This window comes from Phascolarctos cinereus, unplaced genomic scaffold (genome assembly GCF_003287225.1).
Source record: "Phascolarctos cinereus isolate Bilbo 61053 unplaced genomic scaffold, phaCin_HiC Scaffold_5;HRSCAF=322, whole genome shotgun sequence".
NCBI lineage: Eukaryota > Metazoa > Chordata > Mammalia > Diprotodontia > Phascolarctidae > Phascolarctos > Phascolarctos cinereus.
In genome coordinates this window covers 99,934,022-99,960,992 of record NW_027555958.1, presented here as the reverse complement: position 1 = coordinate 99,960,992, position 26,971 = coordinate 99,934,022, and the positions used below count along the sequence as shown (strand labels likewise).

The window sequence follows — 26,971 nt, the reverse complement described above, 5'->3', positions numbered from 1 at the left end:
CCTAGGCTCCTGGACTCCTCCTCCAAATCTCATTAGGTTTTCCTGGCCTACCTATCTTGTCTTAGCCTACTTCCAGGGCTGTTCTGGTGGCAGCCTGAATCCACTCTCAAGTCCTCTGTTAAATTTTCAGCAACAGCATTTTACACCCTGAAAACCAGCAAACACTAGAAGTCAGGGCATGATTTATTTTTGTTTTGCTGATTGTCTAGACAAGAAAGTGACTGAAAAAATATTAATAATTCAGATTGAACTTAAAAGTATGTTGTATGTACATTTTTTCTGGAGAGACAGTTGTTTACTAGCAATATCTGTCTACGTACCAGCCAATTTACTCTTAAGGAACACCTTAGCTTGCACTATAATCCTGGGTACACACTTAAAAATTAAACATGCAGCTGCTGGAATTAGCGTTAGCCTCCTAAGGCACTGAATTGTTAGAGAATCATTCTTTTGATGGTCCGCTTGTGGCCTGGAAGGGTTCAAGTGCTTCTGAGTTAAGTATATGTGCCTTTCTCCTAGTACATAGTTTGCGCATCATTAAGCGTTTATTTTGGATTGCTTATTTGAAAGTTTGAGGCTCAAGCTGCTGTCTTATCCTAGAACTTCCCTCAGCACCTTCTTGCCCCTGAAACAGCCATGAAAACTTACCATGCCCACCCCCTTCTCTTCTGGTGAATTCCTCCTAGTGTGTCTCCACTTGGGGGAGGGGCCTAGACTGACCAGGCTTTATTTCTCTCCATACTGTGCTTTTCTCAGGAGTAAACATCAAGCCTTCCCACTTCCACCACCCCGTTTCCGTTTCTTTCTGCGTATTATCTTCCTCCGTTAGAATGGAAGCTTCTTGAGATCCCCGATTGTCTTTCTTTTTGCTTACCTTTTGTTTCCCCAGCACAGTGCCTGGCACACAGTAAGTGCTTAATAAATGCTGGATGCCTGCCTAATGGTTAGACATCTCATCCATTTCTTTCAGAAGCATAGCTAAGTAAAAAAGAACAGATTTTCCTTCCCCCTACACTAAGATTAATTTTACATTCTCAGATGAGGAAAGCTCAAATTTCTGTAGTTTTTACATAGCACATTAAACTGAGGGTAGCACTATTTGTATTAATTATTTGTGGAAAAGAAACATCTTCCCTTTCATTTAAGGGGCTTTGGGGAGCTGGAGAGATTAGAGACGTATCAGAGGGACAATTTCTGTGAGTCCAGAACCTGGTATGTGTCCTCTCTCGTTATTTACCTAGCTTCCGTACGCTATCGAAGAGATAATGTAACATACCAGGAGCAGCTGCAGCAACAGCACCAACAAAAGCAGCACGTGTTGTTAGGCCTCTGGTTTCCAGGGGCTTGAGACATAGCAGATGTTCCTTCATTTTGCGACTGCTGCCTTTTTCTCATTTCAGCTCCTTTGGTACCCGAGTGGCTGCAAGAACAGAGACAGAAGAGAGGGACAGAATGACGGTGGAGTGAAATTAGATACGCCGTTTGATGCAGAAATGAAGAAGCTCGAGCTACAAAAGAAATGCAGTTTTCAAAGCAAGGATCCTCAGAACATTTCATCAGGAATATTCCAGAAATGTGGGGTCCAATATCTGTGGCTCAAGAAATAATAAAGTAGCAGCAGTGATAAGGCAAATGAGATTCTTCCACTTCCTTCTTTGCTCAATAATGATAAAACCTTTATGAAAGATTTTAAATAAATTTTGGGAGTCTGTCTTCTCTGTTTCTTCCCTGATGTCTGTGGTAGGGTTAATAGCCAAGGGCTCTTTGTTTGTTCAAGATATTGCTCAAGGCAAAGCTGCATGAGACAAAGATAATCTTAGAAAATAAAAGCAATTAGAGAATTTATATTGCATCTATTATGTGCCAGGTAGTGTGCTAAGTGCTTTGCAAATGTTTTATCTTTGTATTGCACTACTGTTATCCTCATTTTATAATTGAGGAAACTGAGGCAAACAGAGGTTAAGTGACTTGCCCAAGGTCACAAAGATAGAAAGTGTTTGAGGTGGGATTTGAATTTAGTTCTTCCTGACTCCAGGCCTAGCTGCTCTATCTACTGTGCCACCTAGCTTTTTCCTTACCCTTCTTACGTTCTCTAAAATCACCTACCTCCCTTTCACTGGCGCTACTGTCCCAGTTCATCATGCTAATTCCCTGTGCCAAGGCCCTTCTACACTCACCTAGCTGTCAGTGGGGCAAGTGAATACCCATAAAGTAAGAGATGACCGTGTCAATTTACATTGTGACTGGGAACTCTTCAAGACTGAAGGAAAAAGTTGCTAAGAGTGGAATTTGGTTTTAAGGTCAGGCCAGAAGTAAAGATACTTTTGGTATCTGGCAACCTAGATACAAGTTTCTCTAGCTGGTGTACCCTAAAAATCACTCCTCATAGGTGCCTTCTCATCAGGCAAATTCTGCCTTCGAGTTGGAAAAAAAAAAGGTCTTTAGAAATTACTTTAATAGAGCAATTTGATTTGACATCTTTGGAAAAAGGAATTGAATGCTATGGGTCTGACACATTGCTTATAAGTTGTGGTATGTGTAAACTATTTGAATTTTACATCGACGCCAAGAAGAACACTTGTTAAAAATATACTAAGCTTTATACCAGATCCTTGCCTTGTCTACACTCTAGAAGTTTTCCTGAGAAATAAAGCTTTCCACAGCATTTGATTACGTCCTGATGATTTGTTGGGAACACACTATCACTGGAAAATTCAGAAGGAAATAAGATCTTGGAATTTCTACTCAGGCAGCCTCTGGAGAAAAGTGTAATTTGTGGATGGGCCCAGAATGGATTCTTTGGATCTTCTCCTCTTGCTTTTCCATTACATGCTGTCAGATTCTCACAGAATGTTTCTTTCCCTAAATTTCTCTGAGTGCTACTCTTATTTATAGTAAGCATGCTCTTTCTAGAAAAAAAAAATGCCCTCTTGAGAATCACAATTAGAGCAGACCACTAGAGATAATATTTCAAATCCAATGCTCCCTTTCTTCTACCCCCAACTAACTGAGCTGAGATAAAAGTGTGGTGACATATTTTTTTTTCTATGTAGGGTGTTCCAAAAATTTTAGTGTACTTTTAAGCTCTAATTTCTTCTGGAAAAAACCTTGTATATGTTCACTGATCCAGAATTTAAACTCACAGAGTTAGTGGGAAGAAACAACATATGCCAAAGAATTGCTAAGACATACTACCTCCAAACTAGTCCCCAACCTCAATTCCCAGGGAACAGACATGGCAAACACTGGCACGCCCTTATGGTGTTGACTTTCACATCCTACTCTATTTGTTTATATGTACTTGTGTAATAGGAAAATGTAATTGAGTGAGTTCATGGGTGGGCGTGCAAGGGAAAATTGGTATAACTCTTGAATTTTTCACCTTCTAGGCCCTCAGATTCCTAGCATTTAAGCTAAACACATTTTCTCACCATCTACAAATGAAAACAAAATATTGTATGACATTTTTGTATAACTTAAAGGTTAAAATTGAGTTAGACACTTTTAAGTGTAATGAGGCCAATTCATTTTTTTCCACTCCATGGAAAAAGGAAGCAAGCTGGGAAGCTTAATATTGGACAGCCAGAAAGTTTTAAGGTTGGTTGGAAAACTAAGCTGTCCTGCACAGGAGATGAATGACTTTGCCCCAGGCTCTGATTATAGAATTTATGGATCATGTAACATGAAGTCCCAGAGGATGAGAGTGGGGGTTGGGGGTGGGTAAATAGCTTGGCAGCAATGCTAGTAACACATACAACACATATATAGCAAGTCCATTGAAAATCTCATTGCATCATTTTTGAAGTAACACAAGAGAACCTGCTTTACCCATAGAGACTACCAGTTCTAGCAAAGCAACTCTTTCCTTCAATCCACTGAGTGGGAAAATGTTGAAGAAGTGGAGGTTAGGAGAGTTTTATTTAATTTGGGAATGAGTTGTCTCTTCCTAATAGTGAAAGGAAGAATGAGGTTCAATCATAGGTAGGGTTGTATGTTCTTTTTAGTGAGAATTTTCATAGGTATTTAGCTTCCATTCTCTTCAATCTTTTCTGTAGCTCTGTAGTTGAACTCTAGATTTGTACTTTTCAAAAGGCAGACAGAGGCAGAGGTTGCCATTGTTGTCTTCAAAGTCAGTTGTAAACTTTAACACCCTTTTCCCACTCTGGCTTCCTCTACCCTTTCTGGAGATTTAGCTGTAGCAATTAACCTCTAGTACTCTGGAATTTGGGGATACTGACAAGGCTTCTCCCAAAGGTAGTGCTGCCTGGAAATATAGGTGCCTAGATCATATTGCCTAAAGGGTTCAAAATCTTCACCTCGTCTATTCAGAAAGAATTTCCTAGAAGACTCTTCCTGATTAGGAATGCTTGCATACAGATGCAAACATGTATACCGTGGTCACATGATTTGTAAACCAACATTACTGTTCCTATATGGGGAATGGAGTGCAGAAATCCATCTTTCTCTCACTTTTATTGTATTATGGAAGAAGGTGCAAGGGAAATGGTGGAGAAGAAATCAGAGAGATTATGTGTGTGGAACCAGCTTGCTTTTACAGGCCAGGAATTGGGGGTAGTTTATCTTCAGTAAACCAATCTTTAAGAATTCTCTGTGTCCTATCAGTTGCCTACAAACAATGATTTATGCCTAGTAATTCGGCTAATGGGGGGAACGCCTTGTAATGGGGGGAACTCCTTGGTTCATTGAACTCCTGAAGAGCCAGGACCCCTCTATGCACTGCCTTAGATTCTAAAACCCTTTGGATTAAATTTTCAAAATACCAGAAAAATACATTCTTGCCTAACTTTGTTTCTCTATCACTGAACAAGAGTCTGTCACTTCTTTATTTTAAGATACATATAAGAAAGAAAGTGGTGGCCTATTTTGAAAATAGAAAGGGGAAGTTAAAGATGAAAAATACAAAATAATGAAGCAATCCCTACAGTATCCAGCAAAGCTTAAGGCAACAAAAACTTGTCTAATCAACCAGCCAATTGGGAACAGTCTGGAGTCACCAATGATCTCCAAAAAGGAAGCAAATGCTTCCTTGGAGTCTATGGAAGCCTGACTGCTCACATAAGTTCAACTTACACATACAATGCATTTCCAAAACTTGTCATTTCTACCTCTACAACATCCCTTACATCAGTCCCCTCTCTACTCACACAGCTGCCACCCTTGTTTAAGCTTTCATCCGTTGTTTGTCCTTTGTTTTCAATGAGGACCAGTGACATCATGGGGTAATATCTTGACTTTTGGGTGAATTGGATTTAAGTGAGGCAGAGTTGTAAAGTCATCAGCCTCTCTCTTCCTGAGTCATCAGAGTCCAATGGCAAGACAAAAGTCAAGATGACTGGTGATTGCCCAGGATGCAGTGGATGACCTTGGTGTCTTTGATGTCTGACCAAGCTCTAAGCACTCCATAGCACCTGCTTCAGCCGTCTTTATGGTTGTTGGAACAAATTGTTCTCATCCATCCATTTCCCCGGGGGGAGGAGAGGGAATTCTCACATGCTTGGGATGGACAACCCTTTAATTCACCCATGGGTTTGAGGCTCATCAGTTACCCTCAACCTGGTTTAGCCTGTCCACTGAGACAGTTTACTGGGGTGTGGCCACTGTACATGCTTTAGCTTCCTGGAGCCACAGGTGAGATTTGAGTACCAGATAGACACAAAAGTAGAGGGGCAGCCCTGAAAAAGGCTCAGCAAGCTCTCATACCAGACATGCTAGTCCTCTTTGAACACCTCATAAACCTCAGACCTTTTGCTTAGAACTCTACAGTAGCCTTCTAATTGATCTCTCTGACTCAAGTATTTCCTTTCCAAGCCATCTTCCACACAGCTGACAGTGATTTTCCCAGTCAGCCTATGTCACTGGCCCTTCTCCCTTCCCATTCAACATCCACTAGATAAATTCCAGTGGCTCCTTATTACCTTTAGGATCAAATATATACTCTTCACTTTGGCATTTAAAAACTTTCACAGCCTAGTCCCACCCATTTTATATTACTCCCCTTCTTTATCTCAATGGCCCAACCAAACTGGTCTTCAATACAATGAAAGTACCCAAATATGAATAGGAAATTAAGTCATGCTACCACTCATTATGCAGAACTAGGTTAAAAAAAATGGGACGAATTCAAATTGAAAACTTTCTATTGAGTTGAAGTGAGAAACAACTGACTTTTGCTTGTCATTTTTTTGCCTCCTACATGGTGAATATCTACACAAAGAGAAACATGACCTTTTTTTTAGGCAGTTGAGGTTAAGTGACTTGCCCAGGGTCACACAGCTAGTAAGTGTCAAGAGTTTGGTGTCTGAAGCTGGATTTGAACTCAGGTCCTCCCGACTCCAGGGTCCGTGCTGTATCCACCGTGCCATCTAACTGCCCCAAAACATGACTTCTGATAAAAAGCTGTTATGTTTATTGATTCATGTGACCTATTATTTGGCTGTGGTATTTTGGGGCACTTAGGTAGCACAGTGGATGGAGAGCTGGGACTGGATTTATGAAGATTCTTCTTCCTGAGTTCAAATCCAGCCTTGGACACTGTGTAAGCCTACTAGCTGTGTAAGCCTAGGCAAGTCAATTTTTTTGCCTCTTTTGCCTCAGTTTCCTAATCTATAAAATGAGCTGGAGAAGGAAATGACAAACCACTCCAATATCTTTGCCAAGGAAACCCCAAATGGGGTCACAACGATCCAGACAGGACTGAAATGACTAAACAGAAACAACAAGCCAACAATTATTATTTATAAATCTACCCAGCTCCCCAAGGTAAAATCATGGATTGTTAAAAATAATCACGTATATTCAGTTGTGTGGCTCTCCAGAGCAAAAAAAATGTTCTTTTATACCATTAATAGCAGAAAATTATAAATGTTTATTTTATCTTTATGGAATCTTTTGAAATTTCTGCTTTTGTTTAAGTTTCATAGGGTACACAATATATTAATACAACAGTACATGTGTATAATTTATAAATAAACATGCATATACTAGGGGTACACTTGAAAAAATTTTTTGCTGTTAGGGGAAAACGATCTAAAAAGTTTAGAAGCCACTAGGCTAGATAACCAGTGCAGTTGAGTCAGCTTTTAAAATTTGTTATTTTCTATATTACCTGGACCCCAAATCATCAGGTAATTATCTACCCTCCTGCTACAGTTTTCATGTGGAGAACTAGCCAAAGGTGGGTTTAAAATCATGACAGGTCCAGGGAAGGGAATTAGAGGCAATCTTTTGCACAGATTTTATGAAAGATGTAAGAAAAATCACCAGTAGGGACCTATTCCTTTTATTTCATCAAAATGAAAAAATATTCATTATTAATGTAGAATAACAATGTGTTTACTTAGAAAAGTACTGACAGTGCTTTTATCTTTATGACATGTTCATTTTGAGATTCATCAAGCTGCTTTTCAGAAAGCATAAGTGCTTATTATTTCACTATACATCAAAAGAGATAAGCAATTTTTAAAAGAGGCAAAAAAAGATCCTTCAAATATGAAAAGGGAAAAAATATTAATTTGACAAAGCAAAACCCTAGAAACTCAAAAAAAAAGGCAGTGTGCTATGAGGTTTATGTGAGATGCTCTCCTATAATAATAATTATCCAAATAATTGCTAAGAAATCCCACCACAAATACAAGGATAATTGCTAAAAAAAAATCCCACACCAAGTAATGTTTATATAAATATGTTGGATATGAATAAAGAGGGTAGTACTATTTAAAAACATTCTCAAATAAGAGATAAAAGTACATAAAATCAATCTCATTTACTTCAGTGCTTAAAGCATTACCCTGACCTCTCCACTAGGTTTTGTTTTAACAACTAAGAAAGCAAATAGAAAATTGACAGTTTAGGATGTGAAACTTTTTGGACCTAAGGACAATGAGTACTGGAAGGGGAATCAGTTGTACGGTTGTTGTTGTTTTTTTCTTCTGATCTTTCAGAAAACCTTTAACAGAAGTTCAGTGTTCCTTTATTCTAGCCTCAGAAATTTCCAGGATACTTGGGACCACCTTATTTAGTTTTTCCAATACGGTACTTCATAAATTTTTATAGATGAAAGGGAAGGAGCGTAGACATCTTTTAGAATCAGAATTTTAGAGCTAGTAACTTTGAGAGCCTTGTAGTCCAATCCTCTCATTTTATAGTTGAACTAATGTGGGGTCTAGTTAAGTGACTCACTCAAAAAGTCACATGGGTAGCTTGTGGCAGAGATAATACTATTACCAAGAATAACTACCATTTATATAGCACCAGCTGTGTGCCATACACTGTGTGATGTGCTTTATAAAAGTTATTTCATTTGATCTTCACAATAACTCTGGGAGGTAGGTGCTATTATCACCACCATTTTACAGTTAAGGAAACTGAAGCAAATAGAAGTTAAGTGACTTGACCAAGGTCACAGAGTTAATAAGTGTTTGATTTCAAAGTTAAACTCAGGTGTTCCTGCCTCCAAGCCTACCTACTCTACCACCTAACCTCCTGTAAGCTCCTGAGTCTTAGCACACTTGATCTTGGTATAGTGCCAAAGCTCTAGACCTGATGTAAAAGGACATGGGTTGAAATCCAAATTTTCTATTAGCCATATGACTAGGCTTAACTTCTTAGGGCCTCAGTTTTCTCATCTGTAAATTGTATTTTTTTTTGGGGGGATAGGTTCCAGATAAGTGATTTCATTAATGTAGGGAACTTCCAGTATGGAAAGTTTCCCTCAATGATTCAGATCATTGGATAGAATATAATTTAGAGTCTTAGAGGACTGCCCCCTAACTAGTATGTGTCAGACCTAGGACATCAACCCAAGGACATGTTGGGTGTGTCATGCTAGGGGTATCAAATGTAGACGAGAGGGAAGATACATAGTTGGGCAGATATACAGAGATAAGAACTCTGTCTAACCACTGGAATGCTAGCTTTGGGCTTAAGCTTAACAAAAATGATGTTATTGATACATGTTACTAAAACTGCCCCAAAGTAGAGCAGAATAAATAAATCCATCCTAGATATAGGATGAACCAATAGATTTTCTAGAGGCAGGAGATGTGGTAAAGGAACACAATCCCTCCCCCTTCCCACTGTTTCTCTTCAGGGGTGGAATTGAGGACAGGGCCTAGAGAAGTCATGCCTAAAGCATAGAATTAAGAATGAGTAGCACCATCCTCAGGAAGGTGGGAACAAGACAGAGAAAGAAGGTAGTTCTTTGCCTAAAAGCCCACCAATCACTGCTAAATAACTAACAGAGAAACAGAAACATCCCAAATTATAAATAAACACATTAAGCCAACAATGAAAAAAAAAGTATTGTTACAACCAGCCAAGTCTTCTTTCTTCATGCTAAATTATTCCAGTTCTTCAATTCATCCTCACAGGACATGATGTTGAGACCCTTCACTAGCCTGGCTGTCTTCCTCTAGATACTCCCCCGCTTCTCACTGTCCTTCTATTCCAGATATATTCTGGAAAACACCATACTAGTCCTGAAAGCAGTGTCCCTCCATCTTAATGCAGCCTAAGAATTTTTGGTAGCTAGTTTATAAAGTTGAATCATAATGAACAAATTACAAAATCCACTAAAGGTCCAAGATCTTTTTTTTTCAGTTGATCTTGGTAGCCATGCCTCTTCCTTCTTGTACTTACGAAATTGATTTTTTTTTTGGAAGCCAAGTGTTGATTTTATCCATATTAAATTCATCTTAACTGAATTAATATTTTAGTCAAAATTTTAAGTCATTACAAAGAATTTATATCTTTCTAAACTCCATATTTTGCATATTTGCTTAAGGGCAGCATTTATGTTTTTTTCTAGGTCATTGATAAAAATATTAAGTAGTATAGGGCAAAGCACAGATCCCTGGGGCACTCTACCAGTGACTTCACTTCAAGCTGACATTGTCCAGAGCTGTATTTTTGGTCCAGTTCCAAATTCAATCAGCTACACTATCAGATAGTATTTATATCTCCATCTTGCCACAAGGTTAGCATGAAAGACTTTATCAAATGCTATACTTAAATCAAGGTAAAATGTTTCTGTAGCATTCCCTTGATCTATTTGACTTGGAGGAAAAGGAAACTATTACCCTAGCATGACTTCTTCTTGGTGATGTCAACTAGGTCCTATGACCTTTGCTAATAATAATAGTGTAGAAACACTTTACAAATGTTATGTCATCTGATCCTCACAAAACATCCCTGAGTGATAGGTGCTATTATTATCCCAGTTTTACAAATGAGGTGGACAGAAATTAGATGACATGCCCAAGATCATACATTCAGGAAGTGTTTGAGACAAGTTTGAACAGAGGTCTTCCTGATTCCAGATCTAGCTCTCTGTCCACTGTGTCACCTAGCTGCTTATTTTAATATGTTTGCTTGGGACCTGAGTCAAGCTCATTGGCCTGTAGAGTGCACACTCCAAATTTTTCCTTTCATTTGAAAAATGTGTGCATTTGACCTTCTTTGGTCCTTTAGTACTTCTCCAGATCTTTTAAACTTGCAGTAATCAGAGCTGCCAGATCATAGTTATTTTCTATGCTCTCTAGAAAATACACCCACACCCACCCACACAGTTTTTTCATTTTACCCTGTCTTTTCAATTTCAAATTGTCCTGGGTCTGGTGACTTGAAAGCATCAAGGACAGCTAAGTGTTCTATCATCTACTCACTAAGACTACATTAACTTTTTTCATTTTATCAATTTCAGTGCAAAGATAACTCTTTCCAGCAATAAAAAGTGAAAAGTAAGAGCTGTCCAGAAATTGTCCTCCTTTCCCTCCAAACAGTAAGTGAACCCTCTTCCTTCTACTTTTTTCTCCAATAGACTTTTTTCTTTTTAAACTCTCTTTGCTGGCTTTTCTATTTCTCGACCTCAGTTCATTCTGAGTTTAGCATTCTTGATATTCACTATTCTTATAGAACTCTTACCTTTTTTTTTTGTATTCTTCCATTAACCGCTTCTGCTTCCATCTTTAGTATGTGTCTAAAAAAGTCTGAGTCATTGGATGAGTTCTTATGCATTCCTACTGTTCTCTTTGGACAATCCTCCCCACCCCCCCTTTTTTTTAAACCTTGTCAGAATCATTTCTTTCTTTGCTTTTGGAATTTATTTTGAGACCTTTCCATCCTTTCTGAGCTGCCATACTTTGTAGAATTTTAGTCCATGGGTTCCTGCCTATCCTTTCCTCTGACTTTTGGAAAACTGCCCTCCCAAAGTCTTGGGTGATTGTCAGATTATGCCTGATTTCCTCTCTATTACAAACTCTAAGACAGAATGACCACTTCTTTACTCAAGGTTTCCATCATTTTTCCTCAAGCAATCAGTTCCTCTTTGTTGGTGAGTCAGGCAGGGGAAAGGGAAAAAGTGGAGTCGGGATATACTTACCAGATCTTGGTTGGTGTGACAAATGGAGAAACCACAAAATTCTGTCCAGTAAGGTAACTCCTTAAAACAGATCAGTGAGACAGACAAGGCTCCAACCTCTCATAATTATATTCAGTTTGGGGATTGAAGCTCTCTTCATTTGCAGTCACCTGGCCCTTGGCCCTGACTTATGTCTGCATACCAAATGCCTATACACACCTTCCCAGTAGGCTTCTGCCTCCCATGATCCTTTGTTCCTCCCTCTAACTTGGAAAAACTACACTTCCCATCATTCTCTTTGATGATAAGGGGCCGCATTTGACTATTTTACTAATTATGTGAATCATCTTCTAGGGAAAAGATGAATGACATTCTAAGTAATCATCACTCGTATTTATATAGCACATCAGTGGTATTTTCTGCAACAATTCCATAAAGTGCATTATAAATTATTTCACTTAAAACAACAACAACAACAACCCTTTTTTGTTGGCTTTAGCATTTCTCTTTAGCTCAGTTCATTCTAAGCTTAGCATTCTTGATATTCACCATTCTTACAAAACTCTACCATACACATATTTTGTGTTCATCTTCCATTAACTGCTTTTGCCTCCATCTTTGGTATGTCTAAAAAAATCTGAGTCATTGGATGAGGTTCTTGTGCATTCACACTGTTCTCTTTAGACAACTCCCCTTTTTTTCTGCCTTGTCAGAATTTCACAGATGGGGGGTGGTGCAGCTAGGTGGTGCAATGGATAGTGCACTGGCCCTGGATTCAGGAGGACCTGAATTCAAATCCAGCCTCAGCCATATAACACTAGCTGTGTGACCCTGGGCAGGTCACTTAAACCCACTGCCTAGCCAAAACAAACAAACAAACAAAAAAAGAATTTCATAGATGGGGAAAATGAAGGTCATAGTGGTTAAGTGAGTTTTCAAATTCTGCAGTTCTATACTTTTGATCTTTGGCCATGAACCTAAGTTATTTTGTTCTATTCCATCTTCCTCATTGGTATTAGATTTTCATTTATGAAATATTGTATATACTTTATTGCAATTACTTGCCTGCTGAGATAGAGGAGACTTCTCTGGAATTACACTGAAAAAAAGAGTTAATTGGGTATGTGTTTGTCAAACTGTAAATATATATTAAACTCAGCCATTTTCCAAAGTTGCACATTCTATTTAATAGACTAATTTTCAATGAAAGATTATTGCTTTTCATTATTATTTTTTCCTATCAAGGGAGATACATAACACATCTCCCATATCAACTGTCAACATGTTTGATAGTTGGCATAAGGTGTTAGGAGGAAGAGAAGATTGAAAGGAAAATAAAAACAAAATAGTCTAATTTTTGGATATTTAGGTATATTGGCATGCTAAAATAAAAAAATACTGAAATCATTTGTTTGAAGTGCTATTTGCCTGATTCATTAATATCAAGGTATTTTTATGAATTGTCAAATTCATCACCTTTTCTAGGTGATATTAGATCTATGAAAGAGGTTTGGGGAAAAAAATGGGACCAGGCTGGAAGAGAAAACTGTGATCTCCATTTTTTGTGCCATTTATTGCTTACATGGGTTCTGCAGATTTAAATTCTACAAATTCATTATTATAAATCACTTAGGTATTTAGAGCTTACTATTGATTTTTAAATGAATGGTCTTCCAAACTTGCCAAAAGGAGCCTAAGTAACCTGAGTCATTTTATTGGAGAAATGACAAAACCCAGACTTTTCTTCATGTAGGAGAAAATTACTTTTCTGAATTAGTCAATAAATATTTGTCAAGCACCTACTACGGGCCAGGTGCTGTGCTAAGTGCTGCGAATACAATTAAGCAAATTAAACAAATATTTCCTACAAAGGAAACTGATATAATTCCTTTCTTTCTTAGGATATGGGATGTTAGAGCTAAAAGCCTGCCCCCAAATTTCCAAGCTAAAAACTTTGGTCAATCAATTTCTGAGTTAATGAAATTATACATGTAATTGAATATTCCCAGTTCCTAGCACAGTATGGGTGCTTAATAAGGTTATGTTGATTGATTTATGTTAATTATTTTTAAGCTTATTATTTATTTTCAAGTAGCAAGTATTTTATAAATAATCTATCCCTTTCACTATCTCTATCTACAATTAAGCAAGTACACAAGAAAAATAAATGAAAAACAAATTCTTCAATACATATCCAAAAAAGTCATACAAAACAAATACCCACATTAGCCATATCTGAAAATCAGAAATCTCCTTCTGCATTTTAAGTTCATCACTTGTCTCTCAGGAGGTGAAGCATGTTTCATATTTATTCTTTTGGACTCATGGTTTATCATTGTATTGACTAGAGGTCTACAGTGAGAGTCAGACATTTGCTACTCACCTACGTATTGGCTACACATGTGCCAGGCACTGTGCTAAGTGCTAGAGATGCAAAGAAAAGTATAACACAACCCCCTGCCCTCAAGGAGCTTACAATCTAATGAGGGAACCCATAAAAAAAAACAGCTGAAAATCAAGCTACCCATAGGCAAAGTAGAGCAATGGATAGAATGGTAGACAAGGAGTTAAGAAAACAAATTCGAATCCAGTGTCAGACACTACCTTAGTTCGTTTAACCTTTATCTGCCTCAATTTCTTCATCTGTAATGTGGGGATTAAAAAAATAGCATCTACCTCCCAGAATTGTTTTGAGGGCAAATTTAAGTAGTATTTGTAAAGTGCTTTGCAAGCCTTAAAATGATTTATAAATGCTAGTCTTAGTCATTGTCATTTTCTTCTTCTTCTTCTCCTTCTCCCTTCTCCCCCTTCTCTCCCCTCCTCCTCCTTCCTCCTTCTTTCTTCTTCCTTATTTGCCAGTTGCATTGTATTCACTTTATTGAGATGAGAGACACAAAAATGGACTTTACAAGGGATTAGTCAACACTTTGCAGTGCTATTAATTATAATTAGTTAATTAATTCAATTAGCAAATATTACATGCCACTTCTATGCCAAGAAAAGTGGGTTTTCAATTCATCTTAATTATTTGTAAAATAATCCTTTCTCACACTGAACAGGTGTGGCTGTTCCTTCAACCTGAGTATAATATTAATAACACCTTAAGATTCTGAAATTTTTCAAAATTCTTAATTTTAACTTGTAAAGTACAACAAAATTTGTGCAAAGAAACTAAGACTTCTTCATGTTTCCTAGTTCTTATTAACTAGTTTGAGGTTACCCAGGATCTTCTTGGTCCTGTTAATCCCTTAAAGATCAAACTATGCTATGCTTTCTTAAAAGTCTTTCCTTGTGAAGAGCTCTCTCTAGGCCCAATTCCCCACACTTCCCCACAACTCATATGTCCATAGGTTGCTGATTCTACAAAGGGCAGCTTCTACCTTGAGTTCCAGTGGTAACCCTTGTGAGCGGTGTCTACCTTCAAACACTGTAGATTCTGAATCTCCACTACTGTGCTTCCCACTAGTAATAACTATATTTAGATATTAAGTTACTCTATGTGTAATTTATTTACAAATAAGAATAATAATAAAAATAACATATACACATAACTATTCACAATAATTTGGCTATAGCCAATGTCACAATCAAAATTAGTTCAAACGTTTAAAATATCAGTAGTTGATTTCTCTTCACTTGTCTGGAAACTCAGAATTACTCCATTTGGTGTCTCTCAAGATATTAAGTAAGTCTCATCTCTCAAATCCTTTTCAGATAATAAAGTTGAAAATAGCATCTCTTTATCTTTTTTCCTCTCTGTGTATTCTTTAGCTTCTCTCAAACTTATATTTTTAATTGTTTTTCTCCACAGTTTATCAAATAGAAATTCTGAGATAAAGTGAGGAAAAAAAAAGGAACAAACTACATTCTCTCCTTGACTCCATAGGGAAAGCACAGGTAGTACAAATTCTTCATAGATTCTCATGGATCACAGATAAATTCACATTCTTGACTCCATAAAAGAGGTATTTTACCTTACATTGGTTTCTCAGCTAACTCTATAAATTCCCAAGGATCAAGGGTAAATAACGTATCATCTCTGTAATGCCAAAGGTGGTGGCAATACTTCCTATCAAACCATTTCTCAAATGTTACATCTAACTGCCAACACCAACTGTTTCCTATAACATTCAATTTTCTCTTTAAACTACTGTAACAATTTCTATGTCTCTGTATTATAGACAATTTAAGCAAGGGTTAAACTTGAATGAAAAGAAAAATGTCTACAAACTCAAAGGAACTGTGTTTAAGCACCTAAAGACTACTGAGAGTTTTTTATTTACACAATGAAGGAAATGAGGCATGGCCTAGTGGATAAAGGGCTAGCCTCGGATTGAAGAAGACCAGGGTTCAAGTCTTGCTGCTGACACATACTGTGTGATTCTGTGTATCATTTAGCCTTTCAGTGCCCCAAGGCACCTCTCTAATACCATAAGTTAACAGAGAATTGGCTGAATTGGATCATTGGAGAGACTTTCCATATGAGGAGTTCTTTACAATGATGATGAAATCCTAGGTCTGCCCCACCCCCAAAAAAATGAGAGAAAAAAAGACTTTTCTGGTATGTATGAGGGTGCAGGAGGGAGATATCATAGCAATAGTTTATATTTGTATGACTTACATAAAATCCAGGCTCCTCTTGTAACATGTCCTATATTGGTCCTAATGGGCCCTAATTGTATGGTCCTATTTGTAGCAATATATATGTAACTATGGGTGATTTGTATTTTTACAGAGGCAATTATTCATCTCAAATTATTTCTTACCAAGGAGGACTTAATGAAGAGTAAGATTTCACAAACAATATTCTTTCTAAAAAAGGATATTTACAATACTTGTACAATATTAATCTATACATTAGACTCTATTTTTCCCAGACAGAAAATTCTCAAAGGACCACTCAAGATCACACAAAAATGCAACATAATTTAATTCAACAAGCATTTGTTAAGCACCTTTGTGCCAGCTACTGTGTTACGTGCCATAGATATAAACAATGAAAATAAAAGTCTTTGTTTTTAGACAGAAAAGAAGAAATGAAAATATTAAATTGAATTCTAATTGTCAAAAGTATTGTGGGGTCCTGAATTTAAATATTTTTACAAACTCTTGCTAAAAAACAAGATTTTAGATAAAACTTTCAGAGCTCTGTCATGACAAACTATTATATTTTTAAAAAATACTAATATGAACTTTATCTAATTCCAATGGCACAAATAATTTTCTAGGACACCCAAGAACAATGGCTGAGGTTCTGGTTAATGCCAGGCAGCTTAATGGCAGTGAGATAGATGTTCATGCCTAAAAGCAACTGAATAGAACACAGACCCTATTTTTCTATATCACTTTTACAGAAATACTAGAGTGGAAAGAAGTCAAAGTGACACAGGATGGTTTTATATTTTGAAGTACTGTCAACTTACCCTCCTCAAAATCTTTCTTTTCATGCCTCACCATTTTGTGGAGGTGACCCTGGGTTTTTGAAAGCTCTGCTAGCAAAGCACAAGCTCTAGAAAGTTAATTAACACTGTTAATTAACACTGAGTCTGGTTCTGGTCACAGACTGAGTTTGCAATCTGAAGACCAGCATTATCACCAGTCAGGTAGAGAAGCTACGGGATGGACTCTGTTCCTGACAGCTCATAAAATGCAGAAAAAGGACAGAATGAACCTCAGCCCTGTATAGCCTCTTCCTCCTTTGCAATGACAGTGACAAAGTGATGGGATAGAAGGTGGAAGATGGTGAGCACCATTCAATTTTTAGATACTTTATAAATATTAACTTAGCTGTGGGTACTCTAAATGTAAGTTCCTTGCCCTGTGATGAGCCAATGGACGAACAACCATAGGAACTGAGTCTTATCAAACTTGACCTCATTACAAAAAGAAAAGCTAAAAGGAAGTTGTGGATAAATGGAAAGATGGCTCAAACATTCTCCTTGGAGAAGCAGATAAAGGAGTTGTCAGTATTACTTGAAGTCAGAACAACTTAGATTCAAATTCTATCACTTACACTTACTAGCTTTGTGATCCTGGGTAAGTCACTTAACCCCCTTGAGTCCCAATAATCTTATTTGTATAATGAAGAGGTTGGATTAACTGGCCTATAGGTTGCCTTGCTGCTTTAAATACATGATCCTTGAGTTGGTGTTACGTATCCAAATGCAATAAGAAATATTTCTTGGGATGTCTGGATATCTAATAATGTAATTTTCAAAAGTATTTGCAAAAAGAACACCATAAAAATAATTGCAACTTATGAACCATTTCTTGCTCTAGAGGAGAACAAGGTAGAGAAATGCTACTAAGAATTCAGTAAGACACTCAAAATGAAATATCTGTATCTATATCTACATCTATATCTATATATTGATATTTGATAATCACATCTGTGTACCACAATGTAAAGGTGGACAAAAGTGAAAATGGTGACAAATATGTTGGAAAATGTGGTTCTAGAGTAAGAGGCTTGAAGATTAGAGAAAAACTTCATATCATGAATACTTTTTCTTTTGAAGAGAAGAACTAAAATGTGCTGGACATAGTAAGCATTGAACAGCATTATGAAAAATGAAACTGACTATATGTTAACCAACAACAAACAACTTATTACCATTGTGGTGGTTGTTTCTGATTCATCTTGATGTCTACAGTCAGGCCACCAACTTGATAGAGCAAGGATCAAAATTAGTACAAAACTGGCAGAATGAAAGAAAATGAGGAAAAGATATGGCATACAATTTAAACAACTCCAAAATGGTCTATGTAAGTAAAATATTGATTCTCCCAAAATGGGAAACAGAAGAAAAGTATCAATGCCAATTTTAACAATTTCCTAAAGATGTTTAACCAATGTAAAATGAATTCTCATAAGGAGACCAAAGTAACCTACAAATGATGATGATGATGATGATGATGATGATGATTTCCATATCATTCTTTAAGATCTTCAAAATACTATGCACTGAATCTGATTTGATATTCACAGCAACCCTGTAAGGTAGGTACCATAGGTATTATTGTCATTTTATAGATGATGAAATAGAGGTTTAGGGAGATGAAATAACTTGCCCAGGGATCACATTGCTGATGTGTGTCTAACGTAGGATTAAAATCTAGATTATCCTGATCGTAAGGTCTAGAATTCTATTCACCATTATGCCCACTAGCAAACACTTGATTTCCTTGCTAAGCAGAGAGATATGGCAGGACAGGGCACCGCTGTTTTAGAATATAAACCCTCTTATAACATTTTATTGAGAAGGATAGTGGGAGGTTATGGACATTGTTGGCTTATAAAACATTCAAGAAGAAGGAAAAATAAATTTTAAAAAATTGACTCAATTAAGCAAGTCATCCTAGGAGCATTTAAGGATGAAATAGGAAGGAGAACTACAAACAAATAAAAGCAGAAATGTCCTGTAAAGATTTTATGATATTTAAAAAAAAGACATCAAGAACAATGGAGCTATCACATTTGAACTCCAATATCACAATCCTGGATGTGTTCCCTGAGAAATGGGAAAAAGAACTGAAGCAAACAGAGATGAGAAAAGAAGCTAAACCAGACCGTTTATATATAGGAGAAGGTACATCTAGGCAGTGATTCAATTTTGAGGATACTGGGGGATCAGTTCTCAAGGTAGCTAAAGGAAATGAATATATAGAAAGCATGCAAAAAATCTAGGGCATTTTTATTGGAAAAAAAAGGATGACCAAGAGACTATCAATAATATTGACCCATATGTATACATTCCCATCTCTACAAAAATGTATAAGCATAATCTATGCATACATCGGTCAGTCAATGGTATTTATTAAGCAATGATTACGTGCCTGGTATAATGTTAAGCACTAGGGATACAAAGAAAGGCAAAAACAGTCCCTGCCCTCAAGGAACTCACAGTGTAAGGGGGAAGACAACATGCAAGCAATTATACAAACAAGATATAGACACGGTAAGGTGGACGTAATTTACTAGCATTAAGGGGAACCAGGAAAGGCTTTCTATAGAAGGAAAGATTTTAGCTAAGAGTTGAAGGAAGCCAAGAGGTATAGCTGAGGAAGGAGAGAATTCCAGTTACACAAGACAGTCAATGAAATGGCACTGAGGTGGGAGATTGAGTATCTTGTATAAGAAACAGGAAAGAGGCCAGTGTCACTGGATGATAGAGAACACGGGAGGCAGTCAACTGTAAGAAGACTGGAAAGGTAGGAAGGGGTTAAGGAAATGAATGACTTTAAAAGCCAAAGAGAGGATTTTATGTCTGGTTCTGGCAGTAATAGGGAGCCATTGCTGTTTATAGAATAGGAAGGTGACATGGTCAGACCTGTGCTTTAGATCTCCTTTTCCAATAAAGTCGTCAATTTTAACAACAACAACAACAAAGGAATAAAAATCAGTTCATAAGAGTTATTCAGCACAATAACTAAGTCTGGTAGTAAATTTAGCAATCCAAATCCATGTCCCCTTACCTCTGCAAATAAGAGAGAAAGATAAAAGTCACACATCTTTTACATGGGGACAAAGCTTGACTGTTATAATGACAGAGCTCAGTTTCAATTTTTGGTGTTCTATTTACGTTGTAGTCATTGTCCATCACTTAAATACTAATATTCTTCTAATGATCTTGTATTGCCACAAGTCATCTAATAACATAATTTCTGAAGAAATGAAGTGGAGGATCACTCAAAAAGCAAGGGAGAAGTGCATAGTAGACATGAGCCAGCAGGCTATAAGCAAGTACATGGAAGTGTGATAAAGGATCAATCAGAAATTCATTACTATAAAAAATGATGGTTCATCATATAGCAAGACAAAGAATAACTAACCCCTAGCTTATATGTTCCATTGGTATTGATACAATAAGAGAAGATTTCAATATTTTGAATAAAAACTCTATGGTAGACAACATGCATAAGTGTCACATAGGATGGACAGGAAGGATGGGTGGTATCTGCATCAAGAACTCTGGAAATGGCAGCATACCCCAGATAACCAATCTTGTTTCCAACTCAGCCTTCATAGCCTCATCTGGGGAAGTAATTACAATAGAGAAGGGTCCAGCCACCCCACCATCTGCCACCCACAGGGCAGGAAAGCTTCAGCAGCACAATACCCTGAAGGAGAGACAGGAGGCAGCCTGACAGCAAGTCAAACTGCCACCACCATCACCTTGACTACCATCTCCCCTCAGATCCTTACGGAGATTTTCTAGGACCCTGAACCCAAGAGCCTTGGGAATAGCAATACTCAGTATGTTCAGCTGTTTTTCAGTCATGTCTGACTTTCTGTAACCTCATTTGGGGTTTTCTTGGCAAAGATACTGGAAGGGTTTGCTATTTCTCCAGTTCATTTTACCAACGAGGAAACTGAGGCAAATAGGGTTAAGTGACTTGACCAGGGTCAAACAGATCATAAGTGTCTGAGGCCACATTTGAACTCATGAAGATGAGTCATTTTGACTCCATGCTTAGTACTCTATCCATTGTGCCACCTAGCTACCCCAGTAGTCACATAATAAATATTTACTGACTGACTGACTTGCCTCTTTGAGAGCAAAGACAATCTTAATTTTCTATTTTTATACCCAGCACTTAGCACAGTGCTTTGTAAATACTTTTTTCCATTCATTCATTCAATAATTCATTCATTAATTCATCCATCACTGAAAAGAGTACTTGCATTGATAAGGTCACAGATCTATTTGAGTATTGTGAGTTTCCAGAATATTAAAATTCATATTTTAATATAAACTCAACATGTACTTTCCAAAGCAAAATATAAATGGGTGGTGTGTGTGTGTGTATGTAAAATGACTATATTACTTACCCAGCAATGCGAGACTTTCTTCTACTCCTGGATTAGAAATTCAAGTTTAGACAAGGGAGGCAAATAGACTATGAGTCAGAGCAGCCTTTTTTCCTCCCCATTTTTCTTCACCACTTCCAGGGTGAGTCAAGTGGTTGGCGGCTTTTGGGGCAGGCATTGCTCCAGCCACAGCTCTGGTTACAGCAAAGAGCATCCTTTTCTCCTTCATCACAGCTCCCTGACTAAGACCCCTGGTTGTACATATTCCAGAGGAAGATGCCCAGGAGAACACAAATCTGAGAGATACCCTAAACTACTATTAAGCAGTATAATTTACTTAATGAACTACCATCTCATCAATTGAGATTAGATGTGGTGACTCACCCAGCAATCCTTTACATTTATAAAGCCTGGCTTCTTTATTTGGGATCCAAGGAGACCACTCTTAGTGAATAAATCACTCACATGGATCATCAAAACTTTTGGCCATCCTAGCCTGGGACCAGGGATGTGTCGTTGGTAAATGTTTAACAATCAACTCCCCCAAAATGTAAGTATGACACACTTTTAAGTTTAAATCTGCATTACTAACATATTATCCATCACTTTCTTAAGTCTAGACAATCAAAATAATAGAACAAGTCCTAATTTGTAGTTTTCTGATTTCCAAGATATAAATGCTAAAACTGAAAATTTAGTAATTGACTCTCCTAAGCCTGTAGGACCTTTGTGCAGCACACCCCATACCTGGGACCTTATATTGATATATTTGCCATTTTGTATCATTCACAATATTACTCTGCTGTATTATAATGGACTATTAAGAACCAGATGTTTATTTGCTAGGATATCTTTTAAAATAGTCATTTGTTTGCCCTACCCTTTCATTTGTATTTACCACAGTCATCTTCTGTATCTGCACACTATTTGATTTTGTATAGATGTAAAATAGTAATAAGTATATGCTATATTTTTAACAATTTACCTAATTAGCCTAATTTTCCACCTTTTATGGACATATAGCTGGTGTGTTTGTGAGGTGCAAGAGATCATCTTTGTCCAACCTTTTCTTGTCCTAGTCTACAAAATCACAGCAACTGTGAAGTGGAGGGTAGCTTAGTGTGGTAGAATAAACTGAATTTGGAATGAGAGGACCTAGGTTCTAATCCTGAGTGCTATTGAATACATGCAAAAGCTCTTTAACTCCTCTGGTTCTTGCTTTCCTCTTCTGTAAATGGGGGCCAGATGGATCATATGATTTCTTCAAGTGCTAGTCTATGAGCTCATGGGACCCAGCTTAGGAAGGTGGTTGGGGTGGTACAAGGGAGCAGGTGAGTGCAGTGTGACTTCTAATCCTTCTGGCAGGTTCAGGGGTGTGCTGGAGCTGGCTCATACATGCTCTTAGGAACTGAATGTTAAATTCCCACCACAAACACTTATACCTTGGAAATTAGCAAATGCAACAAATCGAAGCTTGGTTTATTATTTTGTTGATTGTCTAGATGTAAGAAAGTTATGAACAAAGTATTAATAATGCAGATTAAACTTAAAACTGTTAAGTATACTGCATGTACATGCATGTGAGCGTGTGTGTGTGTGTGTGTGTGTGTGTGTGTGTGTGTGTATAGAGCTTGTTGTTAAACATTTGCTAGCACACCCCATGGCTCCCATAATTCTCAAGTATGGTGTATGTTAGGTAGATTTTGTTATTCTTTTTTAGATGATGGTTCCCAGGATCCATGGTGATAACAATCTATTAGCTCCCAGGATTTCATATTGTAAACAATTTCTACTGCAACTGTGCAGTGAGATATAACAATGAGATAATGTAAACATTTGTGCTTAAATTGTAAACACCTACTGTGCTTGTGCAGTGCTAAGTCATCATGATATTGCTAAAGTTAATGTAAACTTGTGAGGCTATTGCTGGCAAATTGCCTTCTTTGTGTGCTACTCTATATATCAAGTGAGCACTGGTCAGTGAGTGGGGATTTGGGTAACATGCCAGCTGAATGCTGTGCATGCCTTGACCTCCTACCATCAAGGCTTGGGGGGAATTCCACAGTGCAATACTATACTGCCTCAACCGGCCCCAATCAAGGCATTGGGGAATGAGATAGGAGTTGGAGCTCCTATTTTGTATATTCTTGCTTGCCCTTGTAAGAAGAGTAATTAGGGGAAGCTGCAGGAGTTGGTGCTCCCATTATCAGCAACCTCATAGGGAAGAATAAAAATAAATTAAATAACCCCTCATCATGTCTCCATTCCTGTCCTTCTGGCTGTCCAGAACAAGAGTGAACCTGCTAGAGGCCGGAGCCCAAAAGCTCCATCAATGCCTGTTGTGCAACAGTTGGCATGGTCAGTGTCTCCTGTGCTACAATTCGTGTAGTCAGTGTCTAGACTCTGCTACAATTGGCGTAGTTGGTGTCTCCTGTGTTACATATGGAAACGGACTTTCTAGAGGTTCTTCTGCAGGGTGTTGCTGCAATACTTACTGAGAAGTGAGTGACACTGGCCCAATTCTTTCTTGGGAGCAAGTTTAAAGGCGCAGAAAATTGGAGAATGGAGTCAGAGTGGGGCTTTTTGCTGTTTCTTGAGTACAAGCACTCACCTGGGAGCATAAAGTCTGTTGCATTGGACCAGTTGTGTATTAAATTAGGGCAATCAATCAGTCAATTAACAAACATTAATCAATAACTTACTATGTGCTGAGCCCTGGGAACTGGGGATACAAAGAAAAAGCAAAAACAAGTTTTTTCCCTCAAAGAGGAGAAAATATATGCATAAATCAGTGTATATAAGATAAACATAGAGTAGATGGAAAGTAATCTTAGTGGGGAAAATGCTAGCAAGTAGGGACTAGGGAAGTCTTCTTCCAGGTAGTGGTGCTTGAGGTGAGTTTTAAAGTCAAGTGAAATCAAGTCAACAATCTTTTTGGGGATTTGTTCTGTGAAGTTTGGATTCAGTCAAAGGGCCTCACTTGAGCACGTAGAGTGCCACATGTGACCTCTAGGCTGCAGGTTCCCCACCCCTATGCCAGGCACTGTACTAACCAATTGGAAGCCATGGATTCTAAGAGTCAGAGGTTAATAAAGGGAGTGTATGACTCTACTCAGTGGGGGACAGCCAGTGCACACCCTCTATCCCCAAATATGAAACAAACAAAAAAGTCAGTCACTTCTGCCCTTATACAATAGACAAACAAATTAAAAATCACCATTCTATGTATTCACAGTATTCCTGAAGTTAACGGACAGTGTGATATAGTTCCTGCCAGTTGATCCTTCAAATGCCAAAGGGAGAGTTAAACATTTAGGTCCCTGAGCTGGGCAAAGCACCATCGGCTAGTGAATCTGCTGCTGTAGCTTACTTCCGTGACCAGATTCTTTATTTTGTCTTCTCTTCTTACTTGGCTCTCCACCACCATCCACATAGACAACTAGCTCTCACTCTTTACCATTCATGATTGCTAATTGCTTAGTTAGTAATTTACTCCCTCTGCCTTAACAATTCAAAACAACCATCAGTGTTTTATCGACAACACTTGGCCTTTTCCTGATAAATCTTACTCAGTAATCCTTCCCCTACAACAATGAGAGTGCTAGGTATATAATCAATTAGCCTTAGAAAATCCATATTCTCAACAGCTGATCTAGATTCAATAAGACTAAATTTCTGATCTTTAAAATGATAGGATTTTTGGAAATCTGCTACTAATTGTAGAATAAAATCAAAGAATGTTAGATCTGGAAAGGACCTCAGAAATCATCTATTGTACCTCCCCTCATTTTTGGCTAAGTCAACAGAGATAGAAAGTATAACCTAGACCTCCTGACTCACATTCTAGTGATCTCTGTGCCACACTTGCATTCATAAATAACTTCTTTATAGATGAATGGACGATAAATTCTTTGAAGGCAGGAACTTTTTTCTTTATGGTCCTTTTATCTCCAATGCCCAGTGTAGTACCTTACACACAGTAGCCAGCACCTAATGAATTTTTTTAATTGGAATAACTTGAATTCTAGGTTGAAAAAGCATTACTCTACTCCACAGGCTATTATGAAGCCAATCCAAACTCATGAGTGAAAAAATCAGCCTAGAGAAATCCCAGAATGAATGATCTGTGGAATATGGTTGGTATCTCTGGGACTGGCCCAGAGCTTTCAACCTTCTGCAAGTGGAGTGCACTTTTTTACTCTAATACACTAGAACAGTCCCAGTTTTCACTAGGGTGTGGAAAGGACATAAATTAGGGCAAAACCAGTTTCCTAGGCTGCTCTCAATCAGAGTGGAAGTGAATTCTGGACCTGAACATGCTTAGACCTGGGCTCTTTAGGCTGTTACAAGTAAACTAGCCTTTAAGGTGATGGGCCAACATAGCCACTTGGTTGAGCATACATTGCAATTGGATCATCATTTTCCTTACATTTGCAGCACATATTACTGCCTACTCTATAAGGAAGGCAGTGACATATAGTGGTGTATAGTAGGAAAAAAAACCCCTAAAACATTGGCTTTGTAGTCATAGGACCTGGGTTCAGATCCTGTGTCTGAATCTTACTACCTGTGTGATATTAAACAAATCACTTAGTCTCTGTTTGCTCATTTGTAAAATTTGGGAATCAGATCTTATAGCCTCTGAGGTGCTTCCTAACTCTAGGCCTATGATTTTGTGTATTGGCCACAAGGTTGTGGTGGCTGTATTTGTCTGAAAAGTGAGGCTCCTCCCAAACATAGTCTCCTCAAATAGAAAAGCAGATGAGTGGCTTCAAAGATTCAGCTCATTTAGCATACAACAGAATCCTCATTTTTCATCCTCAAACCAGTGTCTCCTTTGGACTACCAGATTTCTATTACTGTCAATGATAACCTTCCTTGACTTGAAACCTTATAATTCCCTTTCATTTCTTCCTCTCTCTTTCCTCCCAAATTCCGGCAGTGGGTATGCTTTATTGACTTATCTTTCATAATGTCTCTTGCATGCATTCCCTCTTATTTTCATTAGTATTAACCTAGTTCCGATCTTCACAATTTTATAAGTGTACTGTTGTAAAGTCTTCTAATTGATTCCTTGTCTCCAGCCACTCCCTACTAAAAATATATATCCTATATGTTGCTATCCCATTTTTCACAGAATCATAGAGGTAGCAGTAGAAGAAACTTTAGAATCCCCGTATTTCAACATCTTTATTTTACACATTAAGAAAATGATACTTAGAGAGGTTAAATGTCTCACTCAAGGTCAAACTGGTAGTAAGGCAGAGATAGGATTTCAATTCAGATCCTGACTTCAAATTCAGCACTCTTTGTACTATGTCATGCTTAGTAGTCTCTTAAAAAGTCTTCAACAAGTACGTAATACTTAGAGAATGACCTATAAACTCTGTCTAACATTCAAAGACTTTAGTACTCTCCCCATACATGAAACCTTTACTCCAGTCAGACTGGTAAGTCTATCTGGCTTTGAATGTGCCTTGTACCAACCCACCTTGGCTCATATTGTTCTATATGCCCAAAATTGCCTTCTTCCTCTTTATTTCATTATGCTTTACCCCTATTTCAGGTTCTAGATACAGGAAACACTCCTTAAAGATGGCAGCTTTGGTGGTCATTCACCACACAGCCATCAAAGTGATTTTATTCTTTCTCTCTTTCTCTCTTTCTCTCTTTCTCTCTTTCTCTCTTTCTCTCTTTCTTTCTTTTTTCTTTCTTTCTTTTCTTTCTTTCTTTCTTTCTTTCTTTCTTTCTTTCTTTCTTTCTTTCTTTCTTTCTTCTTTCTT

General features: G+C 37.7%; 1 protein-coding gene across 2 annotated transcripts in view; it reads right to left on the bottom strand.

Moving 5' to 3' along the window:
- Nucleotides 1-26,971, bottom strand: part of RGS17 (regulator of G protein signaling 17) — a 199,337-nt gene that overhangs the window by 51,253 nt on the left and 121,113 nt on the right. For both annotated transcript variants that reach the window (XM_020986642.2, XM_020986638.2), the window contains exon 2: nt 1,277-1,420. In XM_020986642.2, the coding sequence (XP_020842301.1) occupies nt 1,277-1,395 (119 nt within the window). In that variant the 5' untranslated portion in view covers nt 1,396-1,420. The remainder of the gene's footprint in view (nt 1-1,276; nt 1,421-26,971) is intronic.